The sequence below is a fragment of the Varroa destructor genome, unplaced genomic scaffold (assembly GCF_002443255.2).
Source record: "Varroa destructor unplaced genomic scaffold, Vdes_3.0 BEIS01000001.1, whole genome shotgun sequence".
Classification (NCBI taxonomy): domain Eukaryota; kingdom Metazoa; phylum Arthropoda; class Arachnida; order Mesostigmata; family Varroidae; genus Varroa; species Varroa destructor.
The window spans coordinates 9967396-9978514 of record NW_019211454.1 but is presented as its reverse complement, the minus strand read 5'-3'; the positions used below and the strand labels follow the sequence as shown (position 1 = coordinate 9978514).

The window sequence follows — 11119 nt, the reverse complement described above, 5'->3', positions numbered from 1 at the left end:
AGAGAGAGAGAGAGAGAGAGGGAGATTATTTATTATCATGTATGATTTATTGATTAGTTGTTTGTCGAAGACAGGGGAAATATTAATGCATTCATAGTCAGCATCCATCGTGTAATGCTCTTGCGATTACAGACTGAATGCCAATTAGGTATATTAATACCTTTTTGTTACACGTTGCGGCAATCTGATAGAATCAAGATTCTAATTTTCACTTGTTTAACAACAAACTCTAACTAGAATAGAACAATAGAACTGATGGAAACTTTAATGGATGCTTATATCAAAGAACGAACTCAATTTAACCCTTTGCTTCTCGCGATGCTTATTATCTGAAGTTGTATTTAACAGAGCTCGGCAGCAGAGCACTTGGTTAAGAGAGTCAACCTAGAGTGCCTGCAGGGCGGCCGGGAGACCAGCCTACCCAATAGAAGTCGGTCGTTTTTTATGTAGCTTATTCGTCGACTTACCCGATGTGTATCATCAGAGCGTCGGAACGCCTAAGCATAGACGGCAGTTTCTCTAGGAGCTTTGACGACGGCTGGCTCACGATGCTGGCTCAAACAGATCATTCATTGCCAATATTTCTACTACTCCCAAAGAGAAGTAAAGCCAACCAACAGTTGAGTCTAGACTGTAGAGCCAATTCTTTTCCATGTTTGATCTAAAAAGGGCAATAAGAGGGGGGGGGGGGGGGGGGGGGGGCAGTTGTTGTCCATGCGGCCTGCAGTATCCTACTCTTGCCTGTACAGAATAGGGTCCTCTATGAGCCTACTCCAGCAAAGACAGCATCATTACCCCAATAAAAACAAACACAGTTGCAGGTAGCCAATTTTATGGAACCACCTCTACTTGACTGACGTCAGTTGAGTCATATAGTTGTAGTAGACCGTAAATAATGACCTGTTTAGTCCGCTGGTATGAAAAATTGGCATTGTTCCTCCAACTTTTTTGCGCCTTCTGCAGCACACTTCCCTTGAAAGCGTTTTGCGGACGAAAACCTGGGCCGGACAGTGACGCTTGGCAGGCGCACTGCTCGAGATAGCCGATCGCATTTAGTGGTTGTTAGATAAAATTTAGGTAATGCTTCGTTCTTTCACCCTGAGCTATTTAACGAAGCGATGCTGCGCGGCTGGTAGAGGGCAACACGATACTGTTTAGATGGCAGCGACATGAACAATCGCGAAGTAGTCATCATCATCGTTCAACTGGGAGGAGTGACTCCTGCTTACGGTTAGGCCGGCTAGGCAGGCACGCAGCACCGCTGAGAGCAGGAAAGAACGCGGGCGGGCGCGCGGTCGGTCAGGTAGGCATAAGTTGTTGCTCTTTTTGTCGCTAGCGGCTAGATAGTCGTCAGTCAAAGGAGCAGTTAGTCCGTTTTTCTCCCTGTGCTAATGTTGGCGTAGGAAGGCGCGCCTGGCCACTAGCTAACGACGAGCTGACTCTGCACCGAACTCCGGCGTTTGCTTCACTCTTTATTTCTACCTTTTTTCTTTGAGAGAACAAGCGCACGCTGCACTCAATCGACCCTCTCTTGTTCGATGTCGGCTCTCGGACTTGCATCTCTCGAATGGTGGCGCTCGGACAGCGATGAGCGCTGCCGCAGCCTCGGCAGCAGCACCACCCGAGCGGCATCGCGAACATGAGGACTCAGCGACTAACTCACCAAAAAGAAGAGCTGTACTGCTAGCTCTCGTGAGGCGGGAAGTCGAAGTCAGGCGAAGGCTGGTGCCAGCGGTGAAGATCGCTGGCGGAGTCACTAGATGGAACCTACTCGAAAGAAGAGAGCAGACTATAGCCGTACAAGTCTACGGCGTCCACTTCCTCTGCTATCGATGAAAAAGGCTCTCCATTCTTTTCGAGCAAGCAGCCCCTTCGAGTGCTGCTGCTGCTCCCCCTTAGCAGAGGCGCACTTCACAGCCACGATTGTTTCTACAACTATAATAGACCGTACTACAACTAGTGAGTCTAGTGGCTTCAGCCTGGTCAAAAATAATTTTCCCAAATCATGATACCTAACGTCTCACCTAACTTTCACACCGAAAACGCAGCGAACCCATATAACTCTCAGGGCGAAATTTGCAGTTTTCTGTTTGGATCGTTTCCAACTGGATGGTGGCCTTGTTTTGTTACATAGTATTCGATAAAACAAAAAAAGAACTAAGCAACTAGCAACGTGCTACTCTCGCCAACTTTCCAGCAGGCCGCGAAACTTTTGTTCATCACCGTGTATAACATGTATACGCGAAAAAATCTGCTACATCATTGCGTATTGGGCTTGCTGCCCAACGATGGCGGGCCGACCCGTTGATGGTGGCATAGCGACCATGGATATCGCGTGCACACCTACACAAGGCTATAATAGCAAATTAGACTAATATGGCTTCGAATGCGAGTTGGACAGAATAGCGCTGGTTTGCCGTTAACATGCTTTTGCATACATGCGTAATGGATATTCCCCTATAGCACTGGAGAAGTTTAACAGCCCCAGAAAAATTAAGAAAATTCCTGTCTGACTTTAATCAACAGTATGCCGCGTCGGGAATGTAACTTGACAAAGGTTCTGCGCACAATAAACCTATACACCGGTATCCTCGTCACAAGTTATAATTGTATTATGTAGAAGTACAACAGTCACAGCAGCTGTGTACTCTCTGAATGGGTGTGACTGGAGCACCGCGTGTTGTCACAATTGTATTACGTTTGCATCTGTAGCAGCAAAACTGACGATACTGATATGTTGAATGCTCGCAGTTTCTACTGTTGTCTTTTCTGATTCCGACCACGTACGGTGTGCCTCTTGCGTGAACGTCACGCAAGTTTCCTTCGGGAGTAGTGTCGCTGCCACTCTAGCAAACGTACGTCTGGCCGTACGATCAGCGGTGTTCCACCGCCTGCTCCAGGACAGCCTATAGACGCGGGCTAGCTAATCGGATAAGGTTAGGTTAGGTTTCTACGATTCGGAATCGGCCAGGTACGCCAAAGCTGCTGCCCAATCGGGTTCAATCAATCAGCCTCAACGGAATGTGAAGCAACAGCATTAGTTGGCCTGGCATGAGCCCGTCCTAAGCTCACGGACGTTGATGCATTTGAAGAATATTGACCCACCGACAATAGAAACAAATGAATGGCCTTTGTGTCCGGCAACGGAGCAGCTGCGAGAGAAAAACAGCAGAGGGAAGAGCCTTTCGAGATCCTGGGGACACGCTGGCTAAAGCCGAAAAGGTGGCCCGTAGTTCACATAGCTCAAGCCTAGTTATTATCACTCATCTGCCAAGCATTAGGCCTGTTGTGGTTAGGTAAACAACTCTATCCGCAGGTTAGATTTGAACGACGCTTAGAATGTCCGGTTCTGCTTGTACTGGGGGCAGCGCTCAGATGTACATATATATGCCAGAACATAGCCTATATCTTTACATTGGAATTATGGAAAAGCTGATGGCAAATATTGCCACAAATAGCTTATAATGAATACTATACTGTGTGTGCGATAAAACAAAGAAAATTCAAAGTGTATGTCAATATTATAGAAAATAGCTGATAGCGCCTGTAGATATCGTATAGTTAAGGTAATAAATCAAGTTAAGTAGCTGTTGTAGTTGTATGCAAGCAAGAAACTTTATTAAACTTCTAAGGCCCTACTTTATTGCACTTCCAGCTCAGGCTGGCTTCTCCCATTATTGTCTCTATCAATGTATATTAGACAATACCACCCAATGTTATTACTGCAAATATGACTGCTGTCAGTGCTTACTATATTGACTAAGCTTTTTTGGGTCGAACATCTATCTATTCATTTCTCTGAGTCAAACCTCTAAACCTTCACGCATGTGTCTGTCTTCTATAGCAATTAGCAAAATAGGACTTCTCAATCGGAAGCCGCACGGAGCTCATTTGCAACATGGCTGCCTATCAGGACAAACTGACTCAACTGCCATGATGAAAATAGCAGTGTACGATTGAAATCTATCGTAATATCGTCAACGCGCATAACCTAACTATAATTCAACAATAACAACAGTAATGATACAATGGACAGTTCACACCAAGAAAAAAACAAATAGACCTGAATTAATAAAATATTAATCCGGTCAGGGAGTCCTTACATTAATTAGTGCTAGAAATTTTATATGAGGGTAAATTCGGATACACAAGCAAGATCCTATATCTGGTTATTTGTGGCCTTCTTTTGTTCACCGTTTGGGTGCGAGACGGGCTTCTGCTCCACTTACGGACGCATCAGTAAAAGCGATTAACTTATTAAGGTAAGGGACACATTTTCCGACTGCTGCCTCTTGTTTTGAGTTGCTTGTCCTCCAAGCCGTATCGTATAAATCCGAACGGCGCCAGTCTACGAAAGCAATGTAACGGGACGTAAAGGAAGCACCCTCCGAAGACCCTGAACTTTTTGGTTCACCAAAGCTAATGGAACAAAACGTTATCGTACAACAATTGAATACATCGCTCTGTGTACAAAGCCTTTATATCGTCAACTGAAGACTCCGTTGTTTGGCCGCAGCATGCTCTTATCGACATTTCACTGTGGCTTGTAGCAGAGTACTTCCTCCAGATCCTATCAGACCCTCGGAACTTACAAGCTGCCAACGCTGAAGCTTAATCCAATGCTAAAATAGCTAAAAGATTAGTGAAAAAAAGGCTATTGCTGAACTTTTTTTACATTGGCAGTAGCAGATTAGCTAAGTTCACTCTCTAGATCCAGTATATTGCCTTGAATATATTAAGCAACCTGTAATAGTTAGACGCCAATCAATTAAACTAAAGGGGCCAAATTTTTATTCGTTGCTAAAACCACAAACCATCCGCGATTTGTAATTCAAAAGCTTGAAATACGAACGGTCTAGAACTCCGAGGCCTACACACAGCGCTCGCCGTGATAGTTTAGTGGATTTTTGCCGGCTAATCCTTATGGGTACGCGGTGGTCGAAGTTCCGATCCGGTGATAGATAAACCTGCTTTCGTACTGGGAGCCGTCTGATGGAATGCACAGTAGTAGTGCTGGACGTAAACGTTTAAGGTCGAATAGAGTGAAAATGCTTATTGGCTGTTATAGAGACCAGTTCAACACCTTTGAATTACGTGAATCATGGACAGCAGCAAGGGACACTCGACACGACGTGAATCTAAGCGATATTAGCTAGAATTAGTTGATTGTAGCAGAGCTCATTCTTTGACGAACATAGAACAACGATAACTGACCCAAGAACCGATTGACAAATGGGCTTGAAACCCAGAGCCTACGTCAATTTCTTATTCGACTATTCGGCCAATGGAATCACCCCCCAAAAAAACACCATAAGCGTGACACTTTTAATAAAACAGAAAATAGCATACATATGTTATTGTTTATTATCATTATCAGTATCTTTGTCTTATCTCAGAAGATGCGTAATGCGTTCACGTTTTCAGACGCCACCTAGCCATCAACCGAAAAGCGAATTTATGGTCAAGACGGAGGCCTCACCAGACCCTCAAGCGAATTGGACGTCTAAAAAGCTTTTCATGGAGGAAGTAAGTGCCTACACGAAAAAATAACACAAAAAACTATTAAAATGGTATAACAACAGGATAAGTCAAATCAAGGGTTAAAATAAACCCTTGATTTGAATATGTTATGTTAGAGGTTTTCGTGTTCAACATACGAGACCAATGGCAAGTTGTGTTCAGACCCCCATAATTTGACATGCTTTAATTTGTCGTTCATAATTCATTAGTATCGTTAAGCCGTAAGCGAATGATACCGTATGGTAAGCCTCTATCGACTCGATCTTTACTAATCTCTTGTTTAGGAGGACGCGGAGGCGCAAAGTCGAAGATGGCGGTGTATCGCGGCGGCTCCGAGGTTCCATTACGACGTCGCCGGAGGAGGTGACTCTACCGAAGCGGACCGGTACCGAATGCAGAACCTCGTAAATGTAACAATTCTCTTCTGAAAACTAAATATCTTCATAACGTAATAGTTGCTCAGAGCAAATTCAATGCTGTTTCATTGAACCTGCTTTTATCAGCACTAATGTGGAACCGTACGATTCGTTCTGCCCTATTGAAGCATACATTATAGTTACTTATTTCGATTATGAACTCGGGAAACGTGTTTTTACGTTATTATATTAGCGCTATTGTGTAAACTTAACTGTGCCTGTATCTCACCACGGCGCATTCCCCTCTTTGTCTTAATAAAACATATTTAAATATTCACATATATCAAATATTTGGTGATTTTGTCTTCGTCAGACTTGAAGAAGCAATGCGGATGCTAAATTACATTATCCGATATATTGAAGATTACTTTGTTTACTTAAAAACTGATTGATTTTACTATTTATGAATAATAAATTTCGGAAGATTGAATCAAAGGAAGTCAGTACAGCCTTGATTTATATATAAGAGTTTGTTTTTGAGCCGAAGCTCAATTCTTATTTGAAGTGCCAGTGTAAAACACTTCTGAAGAAGAAGAACACAATTACTGGACAAACTCTCAGACAACCGGAACCTAAAAGTTCGCATTGGAATTACGGTTGCTAAAGCACAGTAGCACACTTCCGAAAAGCTTATAAGCCTAGTTGAACTCTTTTATATATATAAGGATTTTATTTCACGTGTTAAATAATATCGTTTGTCACAAGTATCGGGTTAATTATGAAGAAAACCAAAAAAAGTATGCGGCGTTTCAACCTCGTTGCCATTATAACCACTTTGCCCTTAGGTAGGAGACGTACCAACGCTGGCCCGCACACCGCATGCACGTGCTTAGCCCAACGACATTATCAGTACGCGGAATTCAGTATCTAACTCTGGAGCAGTCACCGTTTCAGGGTAATTTCTTCCCCGCGCTCGACGATGCAGCATTGATGGGGCGAGCAGAAGCCCTTGTTGACATTGGCAAACATCCCGCGAGTCATCCAGGACATCCGGGGCATCCCGGCCACCATCCGGGCATCAAACATCATCCCGACATGAGCGGCCTGCATCCAGGCATGTATCACCACCCGATGGGCTCTTCGCAAACACCCACGGCTCACAACCCAGCTAGCGCCGCGGCCAGGTGAGAAGGCAGCGACATAAGGCGTTCCTCCGAGCCTTGCAATGAATTGTATAAAATAACATGCAATAACAGTCAGCGTTTCTCTTCAACTTATATCAACCAATTCAGCTGACTGAGTTGGTAACCGTCGAATTTTGGACATAGCAAAAAATACAATAAGATACTTATTTCGATTACGGACTAAGCAACCTAAATAAGTTTCGTTGTGTGTTCATTGCAGGTCCCATATGTCCCAAATGGATTTAGGCCACGAACTAATCGATCCGCTGTGTCCTTCGAATCTTCCGCCCTTAGGAATGACAACGGCTGCCAACACCGATCAGTTCCATCACTACCCCATGAATGGTTAGGAGACTGCCCTCTGCCACATTATTTATTGTTAATTGACCGGTAAATTAGTTTTAAAAAAAAAAAAAAGCAATTTAGAACATTTATTTTAATATACGTATTTCATAGTAATCCATTAGGACTTTGCCTTTTTTAGTAGTGTTGGGGTTGAGAAATCGATTATCGTTAGTAGGTTCGGCCTTCGAAACAAGTTATGCACTTATCATAAAAGTATGGTAGATTCTGTGCAATGCTAAGATAACACTCCATACGTTTCAAACATAAATGAGCTCTGAGGGATTTCTGGTATCGGAAATGGTATTTTGATGTTTCTCTCGATTGATATTTTCAAAATTTGTTTTGACCCGTCATATTTGAAACAACTAAGGTTCCATTGTAGTAAAGACTCATTTTAAAGGGTCTTAAAGTTTGTATATATATCTCTTCAGTATAACACTTCAACAAAGGACTAGCATTTCTTCTCTACTTTGAAACCTGAACGCAACACGATGCGACAATCTCTATAGACTATTATAAGTTTACGAATAGTTTGAGTGCAACTAGTACAATACTATACTACGGCATGTTACAAAATGAGACATATTCCCACTTCTTGGACAAACACTAAACATAGCGGGAAATTGATGATTTAGGCTTTTTCGTCTGCTGCCACTAGACCCGTTAGTAATACGTCACTACCGTCGGACTTATACAGCCGTGTACAGATTTGCATACGTATCCAATCTATAAGCTCTTTTGTTAGTGTTTGCGTGTTTTCTTTCTTTGTGTGACGATAACCCGCGACATGATTGCCTTAATCTTCGGCGACGAAGGCTAAAAGCAGGTTGTTGTAGGATAAAAGGGGGGCGCCGATTCGAGTCTATGCGTGTCATTCCAGCTTGTTAATGTTTCACATTGATGAAAGTAATGGCTTCACCACTACAACTGACGACAATCCCCCCCCCCCCCCGTCGACCTCCATATGCGGTAAGGATTGTGAAAATCGTCAGTCAATGAATAGAACAGATGAATTCGACAATAGAGAAAACTACATATGTATACAGAAACGAGTCATCAGCTCGATATGACGAGGAAATAGAGATAAAAATTATATTAGGAGCTTATTGTTGAACGCAAACATTAGAATTGAGGTTTATTCGGGCACACTTACCACGGGTACGGACCATACGATATTTCTCTGAGATATATCGTTTCACGCATGCTCCAGTGGCATTCTCTTGGTGCAAAGGGAATAAGTGACGGCAACCGATGCAAGGCCTCGACCTTCTGCAGCTGTAGCGCCATAGTGCCAAAATACTAATCATCGTCGAATTGTTCGAATGATAATGATCTTGAGGCGTCTTGAAACTCGGTTGGCTGGCTAGCAGAATGGCGGCAGCGGCGTGACCCCGTTCCGCTGTAAACCCACTGAGGTGGACATCTGGTTTACTTCGGCTGCTCGCTATGGCGGTTTAGTCCTGCTGAGCAATAGGGATCGCCGCCACCGGCGCTCAACTGTCTTCATAATGGAAAAGGTTTGATACGGCATCGACTTGATCTCGACGCCAGGTTCATCAAGCTATCGACCCTAGAGTCCACAACACCTTTCGACGTGAACCGGGTATCGTCACATAATTGGCATCGTAGAATCGTACGAGCGTAGAGAAGCGTACTAACTTTGTCCCACCGATAGATTGTGAGACTGTAGTCATTTTCGCTGTTTTATTCTCCATATGCACGGAAAGCTGGAGAAAAAATGATCAAGAGAACTATTATTGTACAACAGCAAACTTTGCAGCTGACAGAAGATTCTCGGTTAGACGCTTTTTGTTGACCTGTGATATACATTTGTGCAGTAGAAGATGAGTGTAGTTACGTGATCGGAGCGAACGCCTTGCGTAACACTTAAAAGTAAAACTTGGCGAACTCGTGTCGATAGTTTACAAAGTGCGTACATATATTTCTTCTTCTTATTTAACAATGTATGTTAATTTTAATCTTAACTTAATTAATTAACTTAATTTAACTAACGCCTGGTGCCGGAATTGCTTTATTAATATCTGATATTTGCTCAGGCACAATGATGCATCACCACCATCAAATGGGCGCTGGTCCCGCGACTTCGGTGATTGATCCCACTGGTGGGGTGGACACTGACCCGCGAGAGCTGGAAGCATTTGCTGAAAGGTTCAAGCAGAGACGGATTAAGCTTGGTAAGTGCGTTTTGAACGTCCGTTCCAACGTCAAAACCGTAGACTTTCTATGTTTACTCATACTTACTGTCCTTCCGGTGTTTGAAAATCCATTGATATGGTTTTATTTTAAGCTAAAAACAAATAAATTCTATAGGGTATTCTTTTCCGTCTACACTTAGGCGTAACCCAGGCGGACGTGGGACGCGCTTTGGCCAACTTACGCCTTCCGGGCGTGGGATCTTTGTCGCAGAGTACCATCTGCCGCTTTGAGTCGCTCACCCTCTCACACAACAACATGGTTGCCCTCAAGCCCATCCTGGCGGCCTGGTTGGAGGCCGCGGAAGCGCAGGCCAAGTGTAAGAGGTAAACAAAAATATCCAAAAATGCTCGTTCACTGCAACTGGTCTTCGTAATTTTATTTACGTGCAACAAGTATCAAGGAAGTGTATTGTCTGATGCGCCTGGCTGATTTCCGCTCTTAGTTTTCAAAAGATCTTGTCATTCTCAGGCATAAAGGGCTGTAGCTATAAAAAAAAACCTTATTGGTGCCCACCTTCACAATCATCCTTCTATTCTCCCACCCAGAAATTATTGGGAAAATCTGAATAAAAAAACCTACTTCACATTAGGTTTTGCAACGTTGGGATAATATATGGACAGGTAAGTGGCATATGCTAGGTGCTTACCGCTGGTGCATTATATTGCAAAAGCATCTAACGCTAAACTCTTGCTTATCTTTGTGTACCTTCGTATTTCTGTCTTGATTTATCTACCTAGGCGTGATCCCGACATGCCAGGCGTTCTTCCGGCGGGCGAGAAGAAGCGCAAGCGGACGTCGATCGCGGCGCCCGAGAAGCGATCTCTGGAGGCGTACTTTGCCGTCCAGCCGCGGCCCTCGGGTGAACGCATAGCTGCAATCGCTGAGAAACTTGACCTCAAAAAAAATGTCGTCCGCGTCTGGTTCTGTAACCAGAGACGGAAACAGAAGAGGATGAAGTACTCGGCGAGTAACGCCATTGTGGCGCAAGCGCAGCTCAACAACGGAAACGCTTCGCTGTAGATCTCCAGCGCCCAGTGGGAAGAGCACAGAGCTCCCCCGCCCAAGATGGCTATTGTAAGAAGAAGCTATCCCCATATCTACACTCGTCGTTAAGCACCGCTTGACAATGAACGAGAAGACAGTTCCGATCGAGGCAATACCAGTGGCCAGCAATGTGACGCAAAACTGAATTATAACAACCGCTTATACCTGTCAACTACGATACCAATAGCTGGATCGCTCAACAACTTATTTCTTCGCGTTGAGTTTTTGAAGTTGATTTCAGACAGAAAGCGAAGCAACATAGATACAAGGATAAACCGGGAGAAGAAGGCAAAACAGCGTCAGTTAATAACTACTACTAGTCTATATACATAGTAGAAGAGCAGTTACAATGCTGCTAGTAGTTACTTCTCCTTCGCGAGGCTCCCGTGACTGTATATCTACAATGACTGCCTCCGTCAGTCGGCCTATGAACAAGTTATTATATATAAATAT

General features: G+C 43.8%; 1 protein-coding gene across 2 annotated transcripts in view; it reads left to right on the top strand.

The window, feature by feature from the left end:
- Nucleotides 1-11097, top strand: part of acj6 (abnormal chemosensory protein 6) — a 54328-nt gene extending 43231 nt beyond the window's left edge. Inside the window, exons 2-8 of one of the 2 annotated variants that reach the window (XM_022803207.2) lie at nucleotides 5425-5526; nucleotides 5805-5930; nucleotides 6831-7060; nucleotides 7281-7405; nucleotides 9463-9600; nucleotides 9762-9945; nucleotides 10360-11097. In XM_022803207.2, coding sequence (XP_022658942.1) covers nucleotides 5425-5526; nucleotides 5805-5930; nucleotides 6831-7060; nucleotides 7281-7405; nucleotides 9463-9600; nucleotides 9762-9945; nucleotides 10360-10642 — 1188 coding nt within the window. In that variant the 3' untranslated portion in view covers nucleotides 10643-11097. Of the gene's footprint in view, nucleotides 1-5424; nucleotides 5527-5804; nucleotides 5931-6818; nucleotides 7061-7280; nucleotides 7406-9462; nucleotides 9601-9761; nucleotides 9946-10359 lie in introns of both variants that reach the window. The other variant, XM_022803199.2, reaches the window with a different exon arrangement.
- The last annotated feature ends 22 nt before the right edge of the window (nucleotides 11098-11119 follow it).